General features: G+C 44.5%; 2 protein-coding genes across 8 annotated transcripts in view; one reads left to right on the top strand and one right to left on the bottom strand.

The window, feature by feature from the left end:
- Positions 1–9,924, bottom strand: part of ELOVL3 (ELOVL fatty acid elongase 3) — a 34,608-nt gene extending 24,684 nt beyond the window's left edge. Inside the window, exons 1-2 of one of the 2 annotated variants that reach the window (XM_075610669.1) lie at positions 9,810–9,924; positions 3,396–3,457 (exon numbers count right to left, since the gene is read on the bottom strand). In XM_075610669.1, coding sequence (XP_075466784.1) covers positions 3,396–3,457; positions 9,810–9,827 — 80 coding nt within the window. In that variant the 5' untranslated portion in view covers positions 9,828–9,924. Of the gene's footprint in view, positions 1–3,395; positions 3,594–9,809 lie in introns of those variants that run through there. The other variant, XM_075610670.1, reaches the window with a different exon arrangement.
- Positions 4,709–27,944, top strand: part of LOC142501182 (uncharacterized) — a 28,349-nt gene continuing 5,113 nt past the window's right edge. For 3 of the 6 annotated variants that reach the window (XM_075610676.1, XM_075610671.1, XM_075610675.1), the window contains exons 1-6: positions 4,709–5,054; positions 15,993–16,057; positions 16,292–17,406; positions 23,008–23,121; positions 24,656–24,754; positions 27,756–27,859. In XM_075610676.1, the coding sequence (XP_075466791.1) occupies positions 17,241–17,406; positions 23,008–23,121; positions 24,656–24,754; positions 27,756–27,859 (483 nt within the window). In that variant the 5' untranslated portion in view covers positions 4,709–5,054; positions 15,993–16,057; positions 16,292–17,240. Of the gene's footprint in view, positions 5,055–9,419; positions 10,275–15,992; positions 16,058–16,291; positions 17,407–23,007; positions 23,122–24,655; positions 24,755–27,755; positions 27,860–27,944 lie in introns of those variants that run through there. The other 3 variants (XM_075610677.1, XM_075610672.1, XM_075610674.1) reach the window with 3 other exon arrangements.

Below are 27,944 nucleotides of genomic sequence, written 5' to 3'. Positions count from 1 at the left end.
GTCATAGGCGCACACTGAAGACATGGCGGAGAGTGCAACAGTAACCGCCGACACAGTGAGACCGTTCAGGGGAGAACGCTGAAAGGCCTCGCAGCGCATCTTAACGGGACACTGATGTTGAATGGAGCACCTTACACAAGCCATAAGTATCCAGTGGCCAACTCCAGTCCTCCGGGGCTACCATCAGGTAAGGTTTTCAGGATATCCCTGCTTCAGCACAGGTGGCTCAATCAGTGGTTCAGTCAAAGACTGGAGTTTCCCACCCCTGGTCTAAAGTCATGTTTTTCATCGGTATTCATCCTTGATAGATACAGGGTTTTTATAGTTTAGGAGAGAGTTCTTTTCCCCGTCCTGCCCCACACGTTCAGGGTCCCCTGCAGACCTATCATTACACTCACTTCTCTCTAGGTTATGTTTTAATATTCCTCAAGATTTTATCTGCAGTCGTGCCGTGTTTTGTAGCTGATTTTTAATTGTATTTATCATTAGGCTATTGTGAAAATAAATTTGAACTTTTTTTTTTTAGTGCATCTTGGGTCATGATTCATTATTTCCTCTAGGGGGGGTTTCTTCTTGATTTAATACTCTGTAGTATGCAGTACCAAAATAATTGGTTGTGAGTTAGCCATATATTAGCAGCTAACACGCTTTTAGTAGCCCCTGTGCAGTTTGTAAATGCGTTTGATCGCAGAGTAAACAGCACCTATGGGAATTTATCTATTCACACCTAGTATCACACACCAAGGGAAAAACAGTCAAAGAAAGTTTAGTCTGCGCTCTTGCTTCCTAGTGTTTCAGAAATGAATTCTTCTCCCTCCTCTTGCTGCTCCTATGGCTTGAAGTGTCCTCTCACTCCAAAAAATGAACTCCGGTGGAAGACCCCGCCGGCGAACAGAATGACCAAGAAAAGAAGCACACCAAGGTAAGGAAAAATTGTAAATGTATTAAACAATAAGGCAATAAAATAACTTACATGTAAGTAAGAATAAATGAGTATCCAGGTCAGCGAAATGTTCAACAGATCGGCATCATCAGTCAGACAGGGGGGCAATTTCAGTTCTGTTTATGTGGAGATCCCGCGCGCTGGGACTCACTCTATGCACTTGCTGCAGTAATCGCCTCCGCATGTATGCAGGTAGTGGCGTGGTATCCAAAGCTAATGCACGTGTGGAAGGAAAGCCCCCTGTAGGAGTCTGTGGGTGCCGGTTACGATTTGGCCAGAAGTTCACTCACGAGTGAACTGTGCAACCACAGTAGCTTCCCTATTCCATCTTTGGGGGCCAGTTTACACCGTTGTGTACCCTTCCGGTCACGATTTTCCATCGTAACCGGCACCCACAGACTCCTACAGGGGGCTTTCCTTCCACACGTGCATTAGCTTTGGATACCACGCCACTACCTGCATACATGCGGAGGCGATTCCTGCAGCAAGTGCATAGAGTGAGTCCCAGCGCGCGGGATCTCCACATAAACGGAACTGAAATTGCCCCCCTGTCTGACTGATGATGCCGATCTGTTGAACATTTCACTGACCTGGATACTCATTTATTCTTACATGTAAGTTATTTTATTGCCTTATTGTTTAATACATTTACAATTTTTCCTTACCTTGGTGCGCTCCTGTGCTTCTTTTCTTGACCAAGGGAAACACATTAGCTCCAAATGCATAATTTTCTGCATAATGGTTTGCCTTAACTAGCTCTTCTTGCGATAGTGTTTAACCATATAAATGCCTAAGCATTAACAATCTATAAATAAAAGACCCCAAATTACCATGATTGGCATCACCCTAGCACAGGTCTGCTCAACTCCAGTCCTCAAGCCCCCCCCCCTCAATCAGGTCAGGTTTTCTGAAAATCCCTGCTTCCGCACAGGTGGCTCAATCAGAGGCTCAGTCAAAGACAGAGCCACCTTTGCTGAAGCAGAGATATCCTGAAAACCTGACCAGTTGGGGGAGACTTGAGAACTGGAGTTGAGCACACCTGCCCTAGCAGACTGGCATCCTTCACAGAAGCTGTCAATTACAGGGATTTACATTGAGTTTAGTGTATCAAACCTACAGCCAAGTTAAACACTGGGGTTGTAGCAATGAAGAAAATAAATAAAGTATATTATATTTTATTACAATGGCTTGTTTCTGTATGGTACGACAAGCTATTGTGTATATTGATGCCAACGTTTATATAGTGCTCAGTGACGTTTTCCCTAATATCACATTATACCTAAAGCTGATAACCATATGCAACACAATGGGATCTATTTCCCTGTTACAAGTTAATTTGCTCTGTATCTGAACATTTTGAGAACTGCAACTACTGTACTTGTAAAGCCACCTTCATTGTCCAAGTCCAGGAGACACCTAAACCATGTCACACACCCTTTCCAGTGAGGCAAGGAGCAGTCAGGTAAATTGCCTGCAAAACACTGTGGCACTGTGCCCCATTTACAATTGTACATTTATTAAACCTGGGGTGGAAAGTCTTTGCACTGTATTTTAGAAAGAGTTAAGAAAATATATACGCTAAAGAAAGAAAAATGGAGACAGGCTTTCTAAAAAGCATGGGAATTTGTAGTAGTATTATGGGTGTGAAAAGAAAATAAGTAGTGGTACTCTTGACCCATTTGTACTGACTATGAGGAATAAAAGGTTTATACTGTTTATTACATGAAGATAAAATATGCATGAATCTCATATATGGTAATACACTGAGATTAATTAATCCATTAATAGGATTACCTTTACTTTACATCATTAAAAAAGGAAAAGCATATAACATTAACCCTTTTGCTGCTAGAGGGATCTGCAACTCTGGCAGAGAAAGAGTTAAAAAGCTTTTGTGACACTGAAATGAGGAGTCACCGTGAATTATACAAAGCAACTACCCCCTTATTATATGGATAATCTATAGTTGGGGCAGGTGAGATCAAAGGAAGCAGCAGAGGGACCAGGTACAGCTTAGTGCTTTACTATGGATAAACTGGCAGTGTGCAAGTGGAAAGAGTTGCAGTATGTACAAAGGGATATACAGTAGAAGGTTTGGTGGGAGTAACTATGAGTAAGCTATACAGTATACAGTAATGGAGGTTGGTGGGGGTAACTGAGTAAGCTATACAAGCAAGTAGGTAAGTAGATGCATAGACGCTTTGGGTTGGGAAATGGAGAGAAGATATTGGAGGACAACATGATGTTGTTAAAGCATAAAGTTATATAAATAAGCTGAGCAAAGATAAGACAAGGCAGCTGGAATGTAATAGTATATGGGGGGCTGATAATAGTGAGTGGGGGCTGATAAATAGTGAGTGGATGAATTGATGGTAACAGCAATGGGGGACTTATATATGGTATGATGTATCTGTGGGGTCTATGCATTGAGCAACTCATACTCATCACTCACCAATTCTCCCGCATCCACTGAATTGCCCCCTGGTCATCAAAACGTCTCTCGAAGTCATATTCCTGCAAGGGGAACACGGAGAAGTTGTTCTGCAGCATGTCTAGGTGACCCGAGATATGCAGAGTAATAATGCTCCTGCACAGACTGCTCACCCCACCTCTGCTCGCAGGACTGGCAGGGAGAACCCAGCTAAGCCTGTCTCGGGCTGACACCCCTCCCATACAGCCACCCCGCCCCTCTTCCTGCCCTGTCCCTATGCACCTGCCCCACCTAGAGTAGGATGTGTTTCACTAGCACTTCTTTGGGGCATAAGCAAACTTAACAAAAGCTTAACTCCTTAACTTAAGAAGGGGGAGGGGAATGCAGGCAATTTGGTGCAATACTAATGTAATATAGCACTAGATTTATCAAAGGAAAAATATAAAAACTGTCCTATTTTTTTTCCTTCTTAAAATTGGTTCCCATTTTTTGCACCAGGAAAACTTGGATATGTGTCCTGCATGGTTTCCCAGCAATTAATTTTTTCAACCTATACCTTGATTTTTTTGGATGTATTGACATATTTTTATGTATTATTATTATTGTTGTTTCCTTGTAAAGCCCCAACATATTCCGCTGCGCAGTACCATGGGGGTACAGAGTTATGTATATTACATAAACAGCTACATACAAATGAGGAGGGACATGGACAGACAGATACATAGAGGTGATGAGGGTCCTGCTCGTGAGAGCTGACACTAGTAAAAAAAATTATGTTTATTAAAAATGATTTCAGTGGTGGAGTTACATGCTAAGTAGCACTCCACACAAATAGTGTAATTTGAAAAATATGGTGCAAGGTAATAGGGAGGAACCTCAACCCCCCCTCCTCTTCCCCCAAGGGTAAATCACAAAAATATACAATGCTTGCCATGCAGGGGGGGCAAATGCCCCAATTGGCCCCTTATCTCTGCTGCTGCTCGGGAACAGGGGGGCCGCTGTGGGGGCTGCCGGAGTGGCGAGCGCATCACCGGAGCTCCGACGGGAGCTAATGAACAGGGCGCCGCCATCTTGCCTTTTCGCACGCATGCACAGTATCTTCCCCTGGTGTGGCAGCCATTACAAGGTACGCACATGCGCAGGGAACATTGCGGCGGCCATTAGAGATAGCGCATGCGCGCCAATGTTAAGGGGGTTCCGAGGGGATTCCAGCCCCCAGAAGGCCACATGATTGGGAGTCAGTAGTCAGGCCTGGCCAATGAAGTGACAGGATTCTTCTGTGAGGCAGTTGATACATTTGGAACTCTGAGGGTTGCTGGCAGTTGGAGCAGGGACGCAGCTAGAGGAGGTTGTACAGGTGCAGGGGTCTGTGACCTTCTGCACTAAGCCAGAGATCCCCTAGGCCCCAGATAGGCCCCAACTCATCCTAAGCTTGTGGCTGCTATAGGGAAGGCCCTTCAGTTGGGGATCCTGCCCCTTTAGTGGTTACCCAGCTTAGGGCCACAGTGGTTTCATTTGAACTATTGCTGCAGCAGTCTGGGACCAGACTGCCAGAGAGTGAGCAAGCATCATTGTGGAAGTCACTCCAGAGGGAGACTTCCCATCCAGCGGAGGATATCATTGGATCGACGGAACCCCTGCTTCTCGTAAGCGCGCCCCGGGTGTGGACACACCCGGCAGGTACCGTTCGCCAAACGTGCACCAACACTGGTATAATAAGGCGCTGATCACGCCTAGAGGGGTGGGCATCTTTTGGGGACACTTACTGGGTGAAATGAGCAAGGAACACCTCTGGTACTGTGGACACGGTGTGGGGATACACAGTGGTGGGACAACGCCCTGCGCGGCGAGGTTTAGCTGTAACCATTAGTATTGCTATTGCCTGTACCGTATGTGGTTTATGGTTATTGCTCACAGTAAATGTTATTATTGTTATTCTAATAACCTGTGGACTGTTATTAATAATTCCTGCTCAGGGTTATCCCATCCCGTGCAGGTGGAGGCGCTGCCACTCAGTATATTCGTTACCCCAGGCTCCCAGTAGAAGAGGCTCAGATCCCTGTGAGCCAACAGGTGCATATATATATAAAACATATATATATATAAAAAACAGAAAAAGACAAAGAAGCGCTAGCACATACAGATATAAGCACATATATAAAACTCTAAATATGTTGAAATACCAATTGTAGTTCAAAATTCAATCCAACAGGAACAAATCCAGTACAAACTGTCCTCTCATAAATAGGAGATACCCCAAAGCCAGGTTCAATTAATGATGTGGGGGCTGCTACATCCAAGGGAGAATCACTCCCAAACAATCACTGTAGAAAAATAAAGAAAAAAGCACACTCTCCTAGTGCATTATCTTCAAAGATGCAGATGTATGAAATGTAATAACATAGATGTGTGGTAGACAATCCACACTTACAAGATTAAGGAGATTAAAATTCACATAAAGGTATCTTTGCACTTGGTGACCCTGGTGTAATATCACTGGGATAATGAGGAGGAACCTCCAGATTGACTCACTGTGACCCGCACGGCTGTAGACCCGCCGCCAAAGAAAACAAATGTTCTCACATGCCAAAAGCGACAGCAGCCAAAGTCATGATGGAGCCAGGCGTGATGTAGATGGTAACAGTCCAAATCTCCTCTGGCTGATATCCACAGAGGGCCAAAGCGACTACTGGTATACAAATGCCCCTCAGATAGCGTTGGAACACCACGGAAGCTCTGTGATGCGTAATGACGTCAGACCCTACGCGTTTCTTCGGCGCTTACCGACTTCGTCAGGGGATGTGACGTCCTCAATAAACAGGAAATATATACTGTGCTAACTTGAACTTTATTGGTCAAAAATAAATATATAAAACACGTACTTACAATGAACAATAATACTTTAAACAAATGGGAAATAAGGTTAATATAATAAATAACTGAATCTATCACATGCACAGGGCCATGGGCTCTAGATATCGTAAATAAATAACAATTCAAATGAATTATTGGAAAACTAACATGTATTTAAAATCCAAACTAATAAATGAACTGATATTGCAATCCTAAAGAACACCAAACTGAGGGGGGGGGGGGGAGAAAAAAGGAGGGGGGGGGAATCAAGGAAAAAAAGGGGAGGGAAGGGAGAGGAAGGAGGGGAGGGGGGGAAAGGGTGGGAAGGAAAAGAATAATAAAAAGGGAAAGGGGAGGAAGGGAAAGGAGAGGGAAGGAGGAGAGGGGAAAACGAGTGAGAATGGGAAATATATATATATTATAATGTAAAAAATATGTATAAAAAACAGGACAATGGAAATATAAAATATTAAACTAGTAAAAAAATGAATTAATAAAATGCAGAAACTCAGAATCAATAGCACAAAAAGGGAAGGTCTGTGGAACAGTGAACCTGACATCTATACAATAGTACTGATGTCAAGGTTCTCATTCAAGCCATTGGGGACCAAACAATTAATTCTGAAAATCCAAAAACTTTCCCGTCTTGAAAGAAGTTTGAATCGATCTCCACCCAACACAGAAGGAGGAATAACCTCCAGACCCATAATCCGTAGACTGTCAGGTGATTTGCTATGGACAGTCAGGAAGTGTTTGGAAACAGTGGTTCACAACCCCATTCATTATGTTCCTTCTATGCTCCAAGAAGTCGGTAAGCGCCAACGAAACGCGTAGGGTCTGACGTCATTACACATCACGGAGCTTCCGTGGTGTTCCCACGCTATCTGAGGGACATTTGTATACCGGTAGTCACTTTGGCACTTTGTGGATATCAGCCAGAGGGTATTTGGACTGTTACCATCTACATCACGCCTAGCTCCATCATAACTTTGGCTGCTGTCGCTTTTGGCGTGTGAGAACATTTGTTTTCTTTGGCGGCGGGTCTACAGGCGTGCAGGTCACAGTGAGTCGATCTGGAGGTCCCTCCTCGTTATTATCCCAGTGAAATTACACCAGGGTCACCAAGTGCAAAGATACTTTTAAGCGAATTTTAATCTCCTTAATCTTGTAAGTGTGGATTGTCTACCACACATCTGTTATTAAATTTTATAGATCTGCATCTTTGAAGATAATGCACTAAGGGAGTGCGCTTTTTTCTTTCTTTCTATATATATATATTTCTTTCTTTCTATATATATATATATATATTTATATATATATATATACAGTGTTCGACAAACCTATACATTTGCACGCCCCGGGCGAGTGGATTTAACATCGTGGCGAGCTCCTATTGGCCCAAGCAGCACACATGTGGTACTAGGTGGCGAGTAGATTTTTTTGTTCGGCGAGTAGATTTTTTGGTGATTTGTCGACCACTGTATATATATATATATTTGCATATATATATATATATAGCAACTGTAAATATTACTGTATATTCATTTGAAGCAACCGACCTGATACTGATGATACCCATCAAGGTTGAAACATGTCTGTGAGTGGGTTACTGGCTTTGCATCTTACCCCAGCCTTTGCTTAAAAGCTGTGTTTAAAGCAGCATGCATTGGCTTAAGGGTTGCTCTGTAAGGCTAAGGCCCCGCTCCCAGAGTCAGCGCACCCGCACTGCTGACAGGCGGTGCGCTGAGATACACAGACCGCGATATGCGGTCTGTAGGGAGCGGGAGCCGGAGCGGGAGGTGGGCGGGTGGTGGGCGGTTTGACAGGGAGGGGGGGCGTGGCTTGAGCGGAGGGACCCGCTACTCTCCCCCCCCCCTCCCTCCACGGACTCGGGCTGGAGCTGGAGCTTCGGTAAGTATTAAACACACACACACGCAGGCACTCATACATACATACACACACACACACACACAGGCAGGCACTCACGCACTCATACACACACGCGCGCACACACAGGCAGGCACTCACGCACTCACACACACACACAGACAGACAGAGGCAGGCACTCACGCACTCGGGCACACACATACACACACAGACAGGCACGCACGCACTCAGACACACACACAGAGAAAGGCACTCACCTGCTTTCACTCCACACTCCTCCCCGCTCCCCGAAGCCTCTCCTCCTCCCGCAGCCTCCCCTCCCCATTGGCTCACAGCCACACACGTCACCCGTCAAAGCTAGAAAACACCATTCTCTGGTGTCTCCAGCGGCTGACGCGCGACAGCGTGTAGTCAGCTGTGCCGCCAGGGGGGACCGGGACCGGCTCGCGAGGATTCCCCTGCTGGTGGGGAACTCGCGACATTGCCGCCCGCGCCAACGAGCGCAGCGGGACCGAGGCCTAATAGGAGCTTATGATAAAAGGTGGCACTGTGTGCTCATTTGCATGTAATTTCCCAGAATCCCTTGCTGCAGTGGAAGTGCTGTGTGCTGGGTGATAATGGTGAAAGACAGGGTTGCAGACATGTCTAAGACATGCAAATGAATATACAGTAATATTTACAGTTGCTATTTGTTTTACTGTGGAGGGTTTTTGTCAATTTTTTTACCCACCATAACCTTAATAAATGTGGTATATGTACGTACATATACCTCACTTATTAAGGTTATGGTGGGTAAAAAAAGTACATTGTGAAAAATTACATACATACATACAGTGTGAAAAATTACATATATTGCTATTTGTAACCAGTAATGTTCAGTAGCGTTTTGTCCTTGGGTACAATCTGTAACTGGACAGTTTTTAAATGCTATTTGAAAATGTTAACTGCATTTTTTGCAATTCCTGGCAAAAGCAGCTACTTACTATCATATTAACATTGATCATTTCTAAATGCATTCTCATCTTTCATTTCTGTTATATTATTTTCTGGAGATGACTGCTTGATCTTTCTGATATATGAAATGCATTATACAAAGTAGTAATACTATGATTGAATGCAGAGCACTAAAAAATTCAGCGATAAGCCGAACTGACCAATTTAAAACAAGTTACTGCCATCGAATCAGGAGAGATCTATTAGCAGGGGGGGAAGGGGGGAGGAAGGGGGGGGGGGGGAACGGGTGTGTGTGTGTGTGTGTGTGTGTGTGTGTGTGTGTGTGTGTGTGTGTGTGTGTGTGTGTGTGTGTGTGTGTGTGTATATATATATCAAATATATATATTTGCTAAATAAAGTCTTCTTAACAACAGACAATGTAAGATGTTTATTATCAACACTTTCACTGTCTGAGGGTACATATTTATGATCAAGAATAAGATGCCCATTTCATCCCAATTAGTCTAGTTAAATTAAGTGCTTATGTATTTATGCCTTGGAAGGATAAAGAAAAGGCGCACCAGACACCAACCAGTACACCGAGTCATGTAAGAGCCCTGAGACGCGCGATACTTTGTTAATTTAACATGCAGGTAACAAATCCACAACTGATCACTAAGCTATGACAGCGCCTTCCTGACGCTTGTGCACAGTCCGCCTGAGGGAAGACAATTTCCAAACCGTTAATGATTTATATCAGACCTGCGCCCGAGTCGCCATGGAGACACCCGCAGCCCAGGCAGGCCGCTCCCGCCTTTTCTTTTGTCGGTTGCCACTAAGACTCGCACCTCGCGAGCCCGTTCGCGTCTCTTTTGTGGTTGCCATGGAGACGCGCTCTCCCAGCTGTGACGAGCGCTCTTTTTCTTTTAATCAGCCCTTGTTGCCATGGAGACGCGGGTGGTCCCCTAACCCCTAGAGATGTCACTGCGCCATTTCTCCTGCGTTGCCCACCAGCCTGGTCAATGCGAAGGAGTGCAATGTGTTCCCCGGCTGGCTCCTCCAGGGTTATGTCGGGGTGTTGGTTCTTACCGGCCTTCTTATTGTCCTCATTGAGCGGCCAGGGTAGCTCAGGCAGACCCCATGGTCGGGAGGACGCCCAGGCCTCCCCTGCAGCTAAAGACGAGATCTACTGGTTACTCAGGCAGATCAGGGACCTGCTGGACAAAGGTAGAACTAGTTACAGCACAGAGATTCCTTATCTCCCAATCTTATCCTTGGGGTTGCATCAGGGACCTCACCCCTTGTGTTGGTTACCAGGCTTCCATCAGGCCTGCCAAGCTGTGCCTTAGAAAACACAACCACTCAGGCTACGCTTATAGTGCCGGCGATGCGACAGTGACGTCAGGCTACGGTCGCTGGAAAAATAAAATAGAGATGACTTCCAGCGATCGCAAACAAGCCGTCGCGTTGCGCCGCATTTACTATACGCGCACGTGACGGCGGCAATGCATTTGTTTTGACGTCGCGTCGCTGGCACTATAAGCGCAGCATAATAGCATCACAGGCCTCACGGAGATGCCAATCAATCCTACTTTTTTATTCTGTAAATAATGTATGGGGGGGGGGGGGTAATTTTAAATTCCCAGTGTGCAATTTGGTGAAAAAATTATATGTACAGAGTGTATCCGCAGAATTTAAAACGGTTTGCATTACTAAAAGGTAACAGCAGATGAACGCTGCAACAAATCCAAATATTTATTTCCAGCGAGCAGAGAGGATTACGACTTTAACATTTAATTTTATTATGAACAATCCCCCAAAATCTTACTTCACTCAGTGGAATTTGATAAATATGCAAACTGTCATCTTCAATGAAAACAAGTGGTATACGCCTGTCTACAGAGGAGGAACTAGGTATATTAGCGCCCGGGGCAAGTACCACCAACTGCACCCCACCATTTAAATTCATTTTTTCCACACGCACACAATTCGCCCACCTTCTCACATACAATCCCCTCTCTCCCCATCATTCTCTCTCCCCCCACCACCATTATATATCTCCCTCTCCCCCACCAGTCTCTCTCTCCCCCCCCACCAGTCTCTCCCCCACCAGTCCCTCTACTCCCACCACAGTCTCTCAACACCCCCCTCCCCCAACAGTCTCAACACCCCCTCCCACAACAGTCTTTTTCAACACTCCCACCCAACAGCCTCTCAACACCCCTCTTCCCTCCCCAATTGTCTCAACACCCCCTCCTCCAACTGTCTCAATACCCCCTCTCCTTCCAACAGTCTCCAAACACCCCCTCCCCCAACAGTCGCAATACCCCCTCTCCCTCCAACAGTCTCCCAACACTCCTCCCCCAACAGTCTCAATACCCCCTCTCCCTCCAACAGTCTCCCAACACCCCCCAACAGTCTCAATACCTCGCTCTCCCTCCAACAACTCCTCCCCCAACAGTCTCTCAACACCCCCCCAACAGTCGCCCTCAAGAACCAACACCCCTCCCCACAGTCAACACTCCCCTCCTCAAAATATTTCTCAACACCCCCAACAGTCTCTCTCAATACCCATCCAACTGTCTTTGTAAACATCCCCTTACCCCGAAAAGTCTCAACAATACCTCTCCCAACAGTCTCTCAGCACCCCCATTCTCCCCCAACAGTCTCTCTCAAAACGCCCTACCCACAACAGTTTCTCTAAACACCCTCCTCTCCCTCACAGTCTCTCTCAACACTCCTCTCCCCAGCAGTTTCTTAACACCCCCCAACATTCTCTCAACAGCCCCCATAATCATCTCTCAACAGCCCCCTGCCCCTAACAGTCTCTCAACACCACTCTTGCCCCCAAAAGTCTAAACACTCTCCACCACCACCAGTTTCTCTCAAGACCACCCCAACAGTGTCTCTCACCCCCCACTCCCCAGCTGTCAACTCTCCTTTCCCCCTCTAGTTCCACCTCTGCCTGTCAATCTAGGGTTATATATTCTCTATTTCCATTGGTGTGCTGTCATGAGGATGACTGTCACTGCCTATGCTATGAATCTATTTGATGTCCCTCTTTTGACCATAGTGTACATGTCCCTATATTCCTATGCTGTGTTTTGGTTAACCTCTGGCTGTTGAATCAGCTTCCCAGTGTAGGAACGTAATAGTCCTACTACAGTAGGAGATCCTATTGTAGAATTTACATTTAAGCTTACATTTACATTTACACATTTACAACATCAATGTAATTGTAATTAGTGTCCAACTTTTCCTATTTAACAAGGTGACTCCCTGATTTGTTAGCTGTAAAATCCATCCATTTTCTATGCTATCCCTGGACATATTTCCCTGGTTCCAATGCATTGTCAATGGAAGTTAAACATATTCCTTGCTTGTACTTCCCAACTTTCTCTGAGAGGAACTTTTACATATTGGGCAGTGTGGTTTAAAAGCAAACAATGCTGCTTTCGATTTAATACATGCTATTATTAATATCATAATGTCAAGTAACTCCTATTCTAATTCCTCCTGTTGCTATTTATAATATTTTAAACGCTATCCAATGGAAGTAAGTACTATAAAATCTGCACAAAATACCCTGATATATTAATGTTAATATTTTAAATGACTCTTAAAACAAGAGTTGTTCCAGTTTTGGGGTGCACGGTAAGAGAAGGAGGAGCGGCCGGATACTTTGTTGAGCCTTGGGACCATGAACAGTCTTTTGGAGTCTGATCTCAGGTGATAAGTGCTACATGTGGTAGGGGTGAGGAGCTTGTTCAGGTAGCTGGGTAGCTTGCCCATAAAGAATTTGAAGGCAAGACAGGAAAGGTGAACTTTGCGCCTAGACTCTAGTGATGATCAATCTAGTTCTTTGAGCATTTCGCAGTGATGTGTGTTGTAGTTGCATTGGAGAACAAAACGACAAATTGAATTGTAGAGGGTGTCAAGTTTGCTAAGGTGGGTTTGAGGTGCCGAGCCATATACTATGTCTCCATAGTCAATAATTGGCATTAGCATCTGCTGTGCGATACGTTTTCTGACCAGGAGACTTAGCAATTACTGATAAGCAACACAGCCTAAGTAAAGATCATTTTGTGATTGTTTTAATTAAATTGTCTTGAAACAACCAGGCACTCCTTTACTTTATATATTGTTATACCGGTTATGATCCCTTTCCATTTACAGTATGATTGATTTTACTACCTAATAAAATAATAGGGTGTGTGTGCTAAGCACACACTTTGGAAGTGAACTTCTCTGTGTTTGTACGTTAGTGAAAGTACACTATACAATAAAAGACAGTTTAAAGAGTAATACATTTGTGTTTTTTTTATAGTATAAGTTACAATGTTTACGAAATCAAATGGCAACAGCACTGGTAGAGTGGTTGATGAGTAAGCTGTAAGTATGTGATATTAATGTAGCAATTGGTTTGTTTTGTGGTGTTTGTGAATGATACAGTCGTGTGTTGTTAGTATGTTGAAGAGTTGCAAATGTATTGAACATTATGTAAGTATAGGTAGTGGTGGATAATGTGTGAGCTAGTATGTTAATATTATTAGGTTATTTATAATAATCTCGGGCTCGTTTGAGTGTGTAGATGCATATAATTATTAGTAATGTTTGCATTGTATTCTGTTGGAGTATGTGCAAGGAAAAATAATGTAACAGTATGTGGTGGAGTTTGGAAATCATGGTGATATAGGTCTTCAGTGTGTTGTTGTCATAAACGGTGTTGTACTGTATGGGGTACAAAATAATGCCTTATGATGCAGTGATATTAGTTTTTGTCAACATCCTACTGTAGTGTTTTTCAACCTTGTTTTGGTTGGGGAATGTCAGAATTCGATTTTGAAATTCTGGGAAACCCCATCTCTCGATACCTCCCCCCCCCCAGTCGGCCCCGTCTCTCTCCCCACCCTGCTGTCGCCCAATATCCCCCCTCCCATCGCCCCCTCTTTCTCCCACCCCCCCTCATGTCGCCCCCGTCTCTCTCCCACACCCCTCCCGTCGCCCCCGTTTCTCCCACCCCCTCCCGTCGCCCCCGTCTCTCCCACCCCTGACTCTCTCCCCCACTCCCGTCGCTCCGTCTCTCTCCCTCCCCCTTCCATCTCTCCTCCCCCCTCCTGTTGCCCCTGACACACACACACTCACTCTCACTCTCTCCCCCACTGACACTCTCTCCCACTGACTCTCTTTCCCACTGACTCTCTCACACTGACTCTCCCTCTCCCACTGACTCTCTCTCACTGACACTCTCACTCTCTCCCACTGACACTCTCTCACTGTCTCCCACTGACACTCTCTCACTCTCTCCCACTGACACACTCTCCCACTGACACTCTCTCTCTCTTTCCCACTGACTCTCTCTCTCCCACTGACACACTCTCTCTCTCTCCCACTGACACTCTCTCTCTCCCACTGACTCTCTCACACACTCTCTCCCACTGAAACTCTTTCTCTCTCTCTGTCTCTCTCCCACTGAAACTCTTTCTCTCTCTCTGTCTCTCTCCCACTGACTCTCTTTCTCTCTTCCACTGACACTCTCTCTCTCTCTCCCACTGACACTCTCCCTCTCCCACTGAAACACTCTCTCTCTCTCTCACTGTAACTCTTTCTCTCTCCCACTGACGCTCTCTCTCCCACTGACTCTCCCCCCTCTCTCCCTCCCACCCCTCTCTCCCTCCCACCCCTCTCTCCCTCCCACCCCTCTATCCCTCCCCCCTCTCTCCCTCCCCCCTCCTCTCCCTCCCACCCCTCTCTCCCTCCTCCCCTCTCTCCCTCCCTCTCTCTCTCCCTCCCTCTCCCTCCCACCCCCTACCCCCCTCTCCCACCTCTCTCCCCCCCTCTCTCTCCCCGCCTCTCTCTCCCCCCCCTTCTCTCTCCCTCCCCCTCTCTCTCCCTCCCCCCACCTCTCTCCCTCCCCCCCACCTCTCTCCCTCCCCCCCACCTCTCTCCCTCCCCCCTCTCTCTCCCACCCACCTCTCTCTCCCGCCCACCTCTCTCCCCCCCACCTCTCTCCCCCCCTCTATCTCTCTCCCCCCTCTCTCTCCCCCCCTTCTATCTCCTTCCCCCCTCTCCCCCCTTCTCACTCTCTCCCCCCCTTTCTCTCTCCCTCCCCTTTCTCTCTCCCCCCTCTCTCTTTCCTCCTCATCTCTCTCTCCCCCCCACCTCTCTCTCCCCCCCACCTCACTCCCCCCCACCTCTCTCCCCCCTCCTCTCCCCCCCACCTCTCTCCCCCCCACCTCTCTCCCCCCTCTATTTCTCTCCCCCCTTTCTTTCCCTGCCCTTTTATCTCCCTCCCCCCTCTCCCGCTCGTCTCTCTCCCTCCCACCTCTCCCCCCCACCTCTCTCTCCCCCCACCTCTCTCTCCCCCTTCTATCTCTCTCCCCCTCTATCTCTCTCCCCCCTTCTATCTCTCCCCCTTCTATCTCTCCCCCTTCTATCTCCCCCCCCTCTCCCCCTTCTATCTCCCTCCCCCCTCTCCCCCCTTCTCTCTCCCTCCCCCTCTCCCCCCCTTCTCTCTCCCTCCCCCCTCTCCCCCTTCTCTCTCCCTCCCCCCTCTCCCCCCCTTCTCTCCCTCCACCCCCCCTCTCCCTCCGCCCCCCCTCTCCCCTTTCCCTCCCCCCCTCTCCCTCCCCCCCTCTCTCCCCCCTCTCCCTCCCCTTCCTCCCCCCTCTCCCTCCCCCCCCTCTCCCTCCCCCCCTCTCTCCCCCCCCTCTCTCCCTCCCCCCCCCTCTCCCTTTGTAAAAAAAAATGTTTGGGTGGATATGGAAAACAACATATTATAAAAGTAAAATGATTGCAGAACACCAACAATTTAAAACAATTAAGTTTAGCTAGTACTTTGGCATTTCCCTTAGGTGAGGCAAATCAGGGTCCTTATGTGTATATTCACATGTATACATAAGGTGGCTAGAGGTTTTTTTTTAATATGACACTCATTTCTTTTAGACCGGTTCATTGCTGGAGGTTATACAGCACATCTCATTAATATATTGAAGTTTCTTCGTAGATAAGTAAGTAAGATTTGCTTCCTCACCTGTCCATCAAGTTGAAATTCTGCTTGTTTTATATCTCGCCTAAAATATCTCTACATTTACCAATTAAGAGAATGCATTGTTGGAATCTGTAAAAATGCTAATCTAAAACTGGAGAACTTTTCTACATCCTGCAATGTCTTCCAGGTTTTAATTTAATTCATCTGACAGTCAGTGGAGAAAACTAATGGTCTTTTTTTTTCTTTTTTTTAGTAGACTTATTATCCACAACAGAAATAATCAGCATTCTTGCTGAAAAACCTTTGAATGCATAAGAGCACGTAGACAATAAAGAGATCCCTAGTGACCACCAGCTCATCACCATGTTGGTTTTACTGAAGCAATTCAAAACTGTTGTGCAAGGTAAATATTAACCAGTGACTAGCTAACCCCTCTTATATTACTCTTGTAGCCCCCTGTAAACAGCACAGGTTATACCTATCTTCCTTCTACTGTGGTAAGTCCTGTTAAGATCAGGCACCAGTAATCAACATGGGTTTTCCCCCTTCATAGCCCTGCCCTGAGTGGTAGATGCAGGCCTGGACTCTGCTGCAGGCGTGAGCAAGAGGGGAGGTTCTGCTGACATCACGAAAGGCGGGGCTAGCTCTATATTTAGCAGCCAACTCCTGGGAGTTGAGTCAGTTTTACGCCGAGAAGTTATACAGAGAGTCTGGAACTGCCGGTCAGTTATACCGAGAGTCTGGAGTTGCTGGATAGTTATGCCGTGAGTCGAAGAGTCCTGCGGATCGGTTCGAGGAGTTGGAGGAGACCGCGGTCTCCCCTGCGCAGAGTGCAGGAGCAGAGAGAAGTGGATAGATGCAGCTTCCTTTAGTAGAGCTGATAGAGTTATATATCTGGTGGACCAATGCCCTCACCCCACTGCCTGGGGTGATGGGGAGAATCCAAGCCCCACCACAAGGATAACCTCGGGGGTGGGCCACGGGGTATTGAAGCCCTAGCCCAGACCATCCTGTCGGAGGAGAGACTTGGAGGGAAGGAGAGGAGGAATTATCTGTGTGGGAGGAGAGCGGAGTAATAAGTACAGCTTGGCTGTTGTTGTTGCGGCTACTGGACGCCACTACCGTTGGGAGTTGCTGATCTGCCAATAAAGAGACTATCCTTTTTGTTACCAAAGACTGTGTGTGATTTGGAAGCTATCACCATGGGACCCAAGGGGTTCTTCTATATAGGTCCTGTCCCATATTCCTGGGAGTATAGAAGATGGAGGCGCTGCACCACTAAGAGATCATGGAGGCTACCACCCCAGAAGCCCGGTCCTGGCTCCCCAATAACATCGCGGGAAGCTCAGGCCCTCCTGTTCCTCACAGGTATGCACCACACCGCATGTAATCTGCCCTCATGCACCCTAGACACCACCGTAGAGTCTGGGGTAAGGGGGGAAGCAGGGTTACACTCTTAATGTTGTTTTTCCAGGCCTCTTCAACAATGGAAATTCTACCAACTTCAGGGCTAACAACTTCTCTGTTCCATACTATTTCCATTTCCCCTTTATATGTTTCTATGTTATGTGTTTGGTACAGTTGTGATTTGTTCTTTTAAGCCTGGTCTCTCTTCTTAGCAAAATATCAGTAGAATTCTTCATTAATTTGTTCCTGAAAGAAAAGCATTGTAGGGAGCGAGTCTTATATTGAAAGGTGCATAATGCCAAACATTAATCTCACTAGTGCAGTGAGAATAAATAGCTAATAGATTTTACCGCATATTTTATTTTCACGCATACTCATTGGTATGTATCCAACTACTGATTTTAATTGAAGTCATGCTTAATTTCCCCCAATTACCTTCATTATCTTCTTATTCAGTGATTGAATATATTTGTACAGCTCTAAAATAAAATGGTAGTTCCATATTAACTGTTTTAGAATACATACATATTTAGAATGCATGGGTTAAGGTGTGTGAAAAAATATATTTATTTGATCTATTGCTGAAATGTTCTTTTAAAAAAAGTAATTTTATATCATTTTCAAATACCTACTCAAAGATACGCTTCAGCTATATCCTGTTTTGATTTGATGATGTCAACTCTTTAGCATAAAATGTGTCCATACATTTAAGGGGAAAATTGTGAATAAGGAAACAATGGAGAATTTTGAGGACCCCTTTGAATTTTTACTGTACTGCAACAGTCTGGAACGATAACACACAGTCTCTTGTACAGTAAATCAGGGGTGCGCAAACTGGGGTCACGAGATTCTCTGGGGGGAGGGGGGGAACACACAGGGTTTACAGAGGCCCCATGCGCTTCCCGGAGGCATTTAAATTAAATGCCGGGGGAGCGGCGAAGGCCTCTGTAAACTTCACTTACCTTGGCTCACATGACTTCTGGAGACACGTTGCCATGGCAACATTACGCCATGGAGCCAAGGTAAAGGGTCGGGGGGGGGAGCCAGCAAATGGGCGCAAAGGAAAAAGATTGCACACCCCTGCTTTAAATAATTGACAGAGCTGGTCTAATCTTACAGCTTCGTGTTCAAATCATGTTGCTTGAACTGAAGCTGATATCTTCAGAGGAGTTTAAAACATAAATAAGATCCATTATGTTTATTTAGAGGCAAAAATAAGTCTGTCAGTTTTTGCATTTGATCAAGCTTCTGAAAAAACTCTATATAGACGTTCCTCAATCAAATTTTTTATTGCTTCGTACCCTTTTTTTTACCAAAGTGTCCCTATAGCTTCTAGTTTATTGGACAGTACAGATTTTAATTTCCAGCAAAATCCATTATATTTCTTTTTAAATGAGTCAGACATGGATTTCAGAGTAAGGAGAGAAGCTGCACAGTCCAATTCAACTTTGAATTCTCTTCAACAACGAACATATCGTATACCAAATATTATTCTTGGCTTATTCTTTTGCATCTCATTTATTCTTGGTAAGACTCAGAGGTCTAGATTCACTATAGCTTGATATTGCGTCTTTGAAATATGGTGTTATTAAGAAATAGCATTATAGTAATATTTGTTAGTTACCGCTGTATTCACTAAGAATTATTTATTTACAAATGAGTAGCAATATTCATCTCATTGCACACATGAAAATTGCAATAACTTCGTGTTAAATAGCCCTGGCGATACAGATAAGCGATAACACAGTTACTCAGCGCTGTCAATGCAATGTTTGAGGGAAGGGAGATGTAACACTTTTCTGCCATAGGGTTATGTAATATGTGTGTGTGTAAGTGAGAGGGGGAGAGTGTGTGTAGGTGAGAGGCAGAGAGAGAGAGTGTGTGTGTGTGTGTGTGTGTGTGTGTGTGTGTGTGTGTGTGTGTGTGTGTGTGTGTGTGTGTGTGTGTGTGTGTGTGTGTGTGTGTGTGTGTGTACGAGAGTGGGGGAGTGTGTGTGTGTGTAAGTGAGAGGGGGAAAGTGTGTGTGTGTGCGCACGCAAGGGAGAGAGTGTGAGGGGGAGAGAGAGCGTAAGGGGGAGAGTGTGAGGGGGGCAAGACGGGGGGTGAGAGTTGGGGTCCCCCAGAATTTCACAATCAAATTATGGGGTTCCCTAACCAAAAAAAGATTGAAACCACTGGACTAGTGTATACATAGGCAAGATAGGCTTAACGCCCGCCTGGGGTAGGTCATCCAAATCTTTGATTATTGTGTAGCAGGAGTCAGATTTCACCAGGTATCAGGGTTTTGTGTATAGCAGGTGAATAAGTAATTTGGAATGATTTTCTTATTTGCATTCCCTGCGTTAAAAATAAAGTCTCCATGGTTAAAAAGCCACTTAGCGCTACTTTACCTCTGGCGATATGGCTTTAGTGAATAGGTCGACAAAAATAACTGGCTTTAATCACTGATAATACCAGTTTTATCGACCTTTAGCAAATCTAGGCCAGAATATCTTGCAGGTAATTAAACTGAGTGTTTGTGCAGGAAAAGCACGCTGGTGATACTACATTTCACAAAACCAAAATAATGGAATATACAGCTCACTGATTTGATTGATTATTTGTATTAATGAGTGTGCCCATACACGCCTAGTGTGACGTGGGTGCAATTGATGAGCTAATTTTAGTAGATTAACAAAGATTAGAGGGTAGGAGCATATTAGTGCCTCAACTCTCCAACTAGTAACTAATTTTTCAAAAGCACTCCTGGGCGATTAAAACTTAACATTTAATGGGTATCTAACTAAAATAAATTCTACACACAATTTAATATTTTTAAACACACAATGTAATTTAAAAAGGGGAGGATGATGGGCAGGCAAGGTTTAAACTCAAGGTGTATAGCACAAATAGAAAGTAGCCTCAGTATTATAAGGGCAAAAATAGGCTAAATAAACACCTAGGGTCACCTATTAATATAGGTCATAGAGTCTAATGATTGCCAACAGTGATAAGGCTTCATTAGCAGTTTTGAACATACAAATGCTGTGTGGCATTTAGCGTAGCTGTGAGGAATCAGGGATCGCAGCGTCCGCGCCCTGGTTCCTCTGCTCCTATATTTACCCCTGCTGCCGTGGCGCGCGTCCCTCGCCAGCGCCACTCACCTCCGGCGGTTCTGGGGGTTCCCCGTCGTCCTCTGCATCCCCGTCTCCCAGCAGTACCTCACGCGGCCGCCATGTTGCCCGGGCGCGCGCCTGAACAGCGCGCGCCGGGCGAAGTTAATTTATTCACTGCTCTGGCAGTGAAGACCCGCCCCCAACACAGGAATAAGATCTCCTGTCAAGACAAGAGTCCTCACCTGCCTGCCAATCAAGGGAACCTATCCAGGATGGCTCCACGCAGTCCTCCAGGTCTGCCTTCACTTCTGATTGGTCAGCCACACTTTATAATGCCAGTCCTTCCTATCATTCATTGCTCGACATAGTTTTCACTTGGATTACTACTCTGGCGTTTTCTCTCTTATTCTCTCAGGTTACGACTTGGCTTGGCGGACGTCTCTCTCTGGCTCTAGACCCCTGCTTGGACAAACGACCTTCCGGAATTCTCCAATCCCAGACTTCGGCTAACGGCAACGACAACGGCATTTCTACACCGGTACCGGCAAGTATTGCTAGCTAAATAACACCTGGCCTGGCAACGCCAAATCACCACACTCCGGACACGCTCCCTTTGCTGCGGGTGCGTGCTTCTATACGTTCCTCACCTCAGTGAAAGGAACGGGTCTGGTCTGCAGGCAGCACCGGCGTAACAGTAGCATACCGATCAAGCCAACCTGAAATTGTGACTAGTAGCACCTACCAGTGATGGAACTATTGTTATATACTAATATTTAAATCAATAAAACTTAATGTATACACCTGTAGGTACAACACAATATCAGGTTGGTGGTACGTGGATTAATTCTTCGCCAAATGACTTTGTTATACACAGCACAGAGATCAATAAAATGTAACTGTAACTGAATGCAATTATCACTGGGTTCAATTGTAGCTAAACATGCTACTGGGAAAATGCATAACCAATACTTAAATGTATGAGGATTCTTATCCCTGCCTAAAAGCAGGGTGACCAGTGAGTCAGTGTAGATATATAAAACAGTAGACCTTCCTAATAATTAGCATGGTGACGTCACGAGGGAGGGACTGATGGGAGTGTGGTATCGTTGTAACATAGTGTTCTTAACCTGATTGCCATAGATTCATTGTTTCTAGCTATTTGCTTTGCTATTTGTTTTACTTGTGCTACTGGTGATTATAGTATATGCTGCGCATTAGGCAGATGCAGTCCCATTGCTAATAACATTATCATCAAGATGATTTGGTGCTTTGTATTGATGCACTGCTTCACTGTATCTCAAGCTTGATAGCAATTGACTTATTTCATCCAGTCATTTGTCTCACGTTTTTTGCTTGCATTTATACTATATATAAACTGTATTTGATATATGCTGTATTATTGGTACCAGTGCTAATTATTAGGAAGGTCTACTGTTTTATATATCTACACTGACTCACTGGTCACCCTGCTTTTAGGCAGGGATAAGAATCCTCATACATTTAAGTATTGGTTATGCATTTTCCCAGTAGCATGTTAAGCTGCAATTGAACCCAGTGATAATTGCATTCAGTTACAGTTACATTTTATTGATCTCTGTGCTGTGTATAACAAAGTCATTTGACGAAGAATTAATCCACGTACCACCAACCTGATATTGTGTTGTACCTACAGGTGTATACATTAAGTTTTATTGATTTACATATTAGTATATAACAATAGTTCCATCACTGGTAGGTGCTACTAGTCACAATTTCAGGTTGGCTTGATCGGTATGCTACGCTAAATGCCACACAGCATTTGTATGTTCAAAACTGCTAATGAAGCCTTATCACTGTTGGCAATCATGAGACTCTATGACCTATAATAATAGGTGACCCTAGCCTATTTGTGCCCTTATAATACTGAGGCTACTTTCTATTTGTGCTATACACCTTGAGTTTAAACCTTGCCTGCCCATCATCCTCCCCTTTTTAAATTACATTGTGTGTTTAAAAATATTAAATTGTGTGTAGAATTTATTTTAGTTAGATACCCATTAAATGTTAAGTTTTAATCGCCCAGGAGTGCTTTTGAGAAATGAGTTACTAGTTGGAGAGTTGAGGCACTAATATGCTCCTACCCTCTAATCTTTGATACTACATTTCTATTAGTAGAGCACTGTGCCCAATATCAACACCGCTTCTCTTAATTGTTTAACTGAAACTCTTAAAACTTCATCTTTTTGGCATTGTTAGTTTTACCAGCCTTTTACTGTAGATGTGAACCACTGCTGACAATTTGGTAGCACCTTATCTATTCTAAATCTGAGCAACAGTTATCAATTTATACTGGCTTTAGATAATATGTTAATATTTAGCGAATAGAATAACCAAGAGGACACTATCATTTTAAAATTCACTTCAGGCAGCTGTAGGACAAATATTGCTTGCTGTGTTTGTAGTGGTTTGTATCTGTTCACATTTTTAGCAATCATATGGGAATCTGCGGAGCAAATACACTGTCTCAAAAAAAAGACGACTGTCATTGGTATTTGTCACCAGGACAGAAGTAGAACGATGCAATCTCCAGGTGCACAAACGAGTAAGTGATCATTTCATCACTCAAAAATCATAGCGTATATAGTTATCTCTCAAATGCAAGTTTCCTTTTAGCAGTGAGAGAGATGAAATGAAAATGTAAATGCAAAGTGCACTGAAATTAAATAGGAAGATACAGATATAGAACATTTCACTTTTTCAAAGTATGCAAAGTCTATATATTTTCGAATATTACAACTTAATCCTATGAAAACTGATATTCTGAGGCATGCCTAAGTATAGTGAGGTATCTGGGAAAACAGTGAAGCCCAATAAATGGGCTTGGGAATGGGACTTTTCACCACCGCCATTTAGCCGCCGCTGTTCAGCCACCAAGGACAGTCAGCTGCCGGCCGTTTCGCCCCTAAGGTAAGTGATTACCATTAGGGGTTAACTTTAGGGGTTTTAGGGTATGGCATTAAGCTTTTTAGGTAGGGGGTAAGGGTAGTGGGTTAATGATAAGCTTTTTAGGATAAAGATAAGCGTTAACATTAGGGGTTAGGGGTTGTAGGATAAGGAGTTAACGGGTTAGGGCAAGGAGTTAAAGTTAGGGGGTTTTATAGTGAGGATAGGGGGTTACAGTGTACATTACTTTGGCGGCTAAATGTCCCGACAGCCAAACTGCAATGGCGGAGTTCCTGCGGCGGAGTAGCTGCCATGAAAGGTCTTAGACCGCGCTACAGCTGTATAGGAATACGGATTGGACAACAGTGTCCCATACAATGCTCACAGGCAGGCCTGCCGACAGGATGAATGGGGTCCAGAACTCCATCCATCACCTGGGCCCTTTGCGTTTTGAACAGGCAGGGCCGGATTAGGGGGAGTTCTGGCCTGGCACATGCCCGAGGCGACAAACCGAATAGGGGCGCCAAAACAGCAGATAACTGATGAAAATATTAGTTGCCATCGAGTTTATTATGCAGTGGCACCGGCTCGCAGGCCAGCACGCTCTCATACGTTAGGCACCGCGTAGTAGTGTCGCAGTACTGTATACAGTGAGGCAGCCGCAGTCAGCACAACAGTCAGTGGCTGGCGCAGTATTACTGTATTTTGTTTCTACTTTCTAGAGCAAAGGGCCACCAACAGGACAGGTTTTCAGGATATCCCTGCTTGTCTACAGGTGGCTTAATCGGTATGTCAGTCATAATGACTGTACCACCTCTGCTGAAGCAGCTACATCCTAAAAATTTGACCTGTTGGTGGCCCTTGAGGACTGGAGTTGATCACCCGTTTTAGAGTTTTTTCTTGGGCCCCCCTTTTGCCCTGGGCATCACGGCGCTGCGGAGATACACCACTGACAAACAGTGGTGAAAACTAATTTTCATCCGTTCAATATATCTCGTAAGAAATTGTCTGGTTCTGAAAATTGCAAAAAAAAAATTTCAGCGAGAACAAGAACTTCAGAAAAGTGGAAAACTGTTTGCTGTTTATTTTTTTTAAACAGAACATAAACCTGGCTGCTTTTGCAAGTTGAAGTAGATCAGTAAGTGAATCCGTGTCTGTTTATCCACTTGTTCCTGTAACAATTTATTGTGCAGAATCTGAATCCGATGTTTCATCTTATAGTGTTCAAGATTCTGTAATGGAACAGCGTCCGTATGCGTGTAAAATTCCAGTATCTACAGATAAACCAGAAGGTGAGTCAGATGACTGATAATGCTGACATTAATTATGATGATCCTGCTACGTGGCATTTTGTACTGAATTCTGCGTTCCGCCATCATTATATCGCGAGGTGTATGTGCTAAAATAAACATTGATTTTGTTTGTCCCCGCGATTCCAATAACCACTGTTTTCCTAATTCAATGTATTATAGAAAAACAACTAATGGGGAATACTATTTGGCTTGTGTACTCAGAGTTCGAAGAAGATGTTCGGCATTTGTTGCAAATTATTTTCTTTTGATCGAACAAAATCTTCCTTGGCATCAGCTGGAAATTGCAACTGGAAACATCTTCACGAATATTTGAGAGGACATGAAAATTCTGCTGAACATTTGAAGAACTACTTAAAGTGGTTTGATGTGTCAAGCAGGAAAAACAATAGGCTAGGAAGTACAGTCTGCCATTTTTAGAGAATGAGATCATTGGAAACGCGTATTAGATTGTTTATGTAGCATTGTCCCATATTTGTCCAAAAACAATTTAGCATTTTGTGGTGCGAATGATACATTATACCCAAATAATGGCAATAACATATTAGAGCTGGAAAAGTGAAATATTTTAGCATTATTCTTGATTGTGACTCAGACATGAGCTACAGAGAACAGCACTCATTTATATTACGATTTGTGGATACATGTGAATCTGATTGAATTATTCAAGAACATTTGATCATGTACCAATAAATAGAAGAAACGGCAATCTTGATTTGAAATTATTCAAAAATGGCTTGAGGATTCAAAAATTGATTTTAAGAATAACAGGGGCCAGGGGTAGAACAATGATTCTAATATGAGAGGAAAGAACAAAGATGGTCAAGCACGTGTACGTCAGGAAAACCCACAAGCGTTTTTCATGCCTTGTGGTTGTCACTCTCTTAGTTTGGTCATTGGGGTTTCTGCAATTTCTTGCTCAGAAGCTGTTTCATTTTTCGGGGAAATACAAGGCATCTACACTTTATTTTCTGCATCTGTGAGAAGATGGAGTATTTTTACTGGCAGTGTACCCACTTTAACTGTCAAGCCAATTTGCAACATACGGGAGAGTTGCATTGATTGCTTAAAACAATTAAGATACCAAATTATGGAAATTCACAACACCCTAATAACTTTAAATGAATCCTCGTCTGATCCTGTGGTCAAGCATGAAGCTTAAACTTTCCCAACAAATTTGTGATTTTTCATTCACAGTCATGCAAGCTATTTGTTACGATGTTCTAACATTGTGAGCATGTTGGTGCAGAAAGAAAAAGATAAAGCGCACGGCCAGCTGCCCTCTCTCAGCCGGAAACCTATTGGGTGAAAAGCAGCCATTTCACATTTCTAGCAGCAGAAAGGCGGAGGAGAGGCAGAATGGGGTTTTGGCGCCAAAGTAAAGGCGCCTCCGCTGCCCTTTATGGAAATAAGTAGGTTGGGTTTCTCAAAGAGGAGGGAGGGGGGTGCGGGGGGGAATTGGGTCTTGTCTGTCTCTCCCCCGGCTAGTGAGTGACCGCGTCCGTAAAACTTTGAGATCAGACAAGTTCTGCTAAGTTAAAATGTTGGAATATTATGTAACTGTATTTGTAAACATGTATTATTTGTTTTAACTCTGTGCCCAGGACATACTTGAAAACGAGAGGTAACTCTCAATGTATTACTTCCTGGTAAAATATTTTATAAATAAATAAATGAATAACATATATGTGATAGTTTTAGTATTAAAATAAAGAGGTATATGAATGTTAAAGAAATGTTGCAGTTAACAAACGTGAAGTAAAAATTCACTTTTGCAACAAAAAAAAGAAAAAGTTGCAATAAGATTTTCAAAGAATAAAATTGTTTTACTGGGGCGCCATATTTTTAGTCTGCCCGGGGCGCAATAATGTCTGGTTCCGGCCCTGTGAATAGGGGATGGGTACAGGTTAAGGGGAGGGGGGCATTTTGAATGGGGGAAGTGTTGGGGACAGCTTGGGTGGTAGTAGTGGGACAAGGTCTGAAGGGGAGTGTTGGATTTAAAAAAAAATGCTGCCCATAGTCACTTACCTGGTGCCGTTTGTGCCGTTGCCATGGCAATGTGACGCCGTGTGACATCACATTGCCGACCACGCATGTGCGGGTGGCAAGCGCCAATTGCGCATGCTGACCCCAAATTCCGACACGCCCCAAAATTTTGCCCCCCTAGGCCCGGGCCTAATAATCTGCCACTGCTGAGCGGGAGTGGGTTCCGTGGTTGCTGAGCAGCGGAGATGTCGCGGCTACTGCCGGGAACACTCTTGGAAGTTCTTATGTGGTTGGTCAGTCAGTTTCACTCAACAACCAAGCCCTGGGATAGCAGTCCCTACTCTCCGCCTTTGTCGGTGACCCTGCTGACAGTGACGGGAGTTCTGTCACCAACCAAATGGACACAGCATAGAAGACTTGAGCACTTACATGCAGTGCTTAAAACTGAGGCTCTCACAGTTAATCTTTATAGAGTTCAATCTGTACAGTTATATTGACCAGCATTCATTCAGGGTGCCAAGCAATCAAAAGGTACTGTTTTAAAGCTGTAATGCCACCCATTTTGGATATTAACTTTTTTTTTTTTTGCTTAATTTCTTACTGGGTTGTCCTCCGTAGCCGAACTGTGCTATTATTAGCTCCCGAGATACTTACCATTGTAGTTGCCAGTTAACTTCCTGGATTTTCAAACATGACATTTGCAGTCATCCAACAGGAAGCTGCAATGTCATCTATTTAGGCTTCCAATCGGGCTGAGGGACCCGTGGGATTTGGCGGCCTTTTTGATTTCCTAAAATTGTAAGTATCTCAGAAACTGAGTTATCCTGGGACCTAAAAATGGAGCAGTTCAGCACCACAGGACCTCCGTTTCAAACTCCGACAACAACAAAAAAAAGGTGGGGGAAAACCCCCAGTAGACGGGATTGTTGCTTTGACTAGAAGTTGCGCCTCATGCACCACTTGATAATCACAAGTGCTTAATTAATCATTTTTCTAGGAACAACAGAACCTAGCCACAAGAAAATTTTAGAGACCCGTTTAAAACAAGTGGAAAAAAGATCCCATTCAACTACTCCAGTTCTTCAGCAAGCAACCGAACAGGTCAGACAAATGCCTTTAAATAAATAAATGATTCACTGTTGACTTAGGTAAAAAAAAAATGCATTTTCAAGTAATAGCCCTGACG

The sequence above is a fragment of the Ascaphus truei genome, chromosome 8, assembly GCF_040206685.1.
Source record: "Ascaphus truei isolate aAscTru1 chromosome 8, aAscTru1.hap1, whole genome shotgun sequence".
Taxonomy (NCBI): domain Eukaryota; kingdom Metazoa; phylum Chordata; class Amphibia; order Anura; family Ascaphidae; genus Ascaphus; species Ascaphus truei.
Note: the sequence above shows the minus strand (reverse complement) of the source record. Positions and strands in the feature narration are given on the sequence as shown.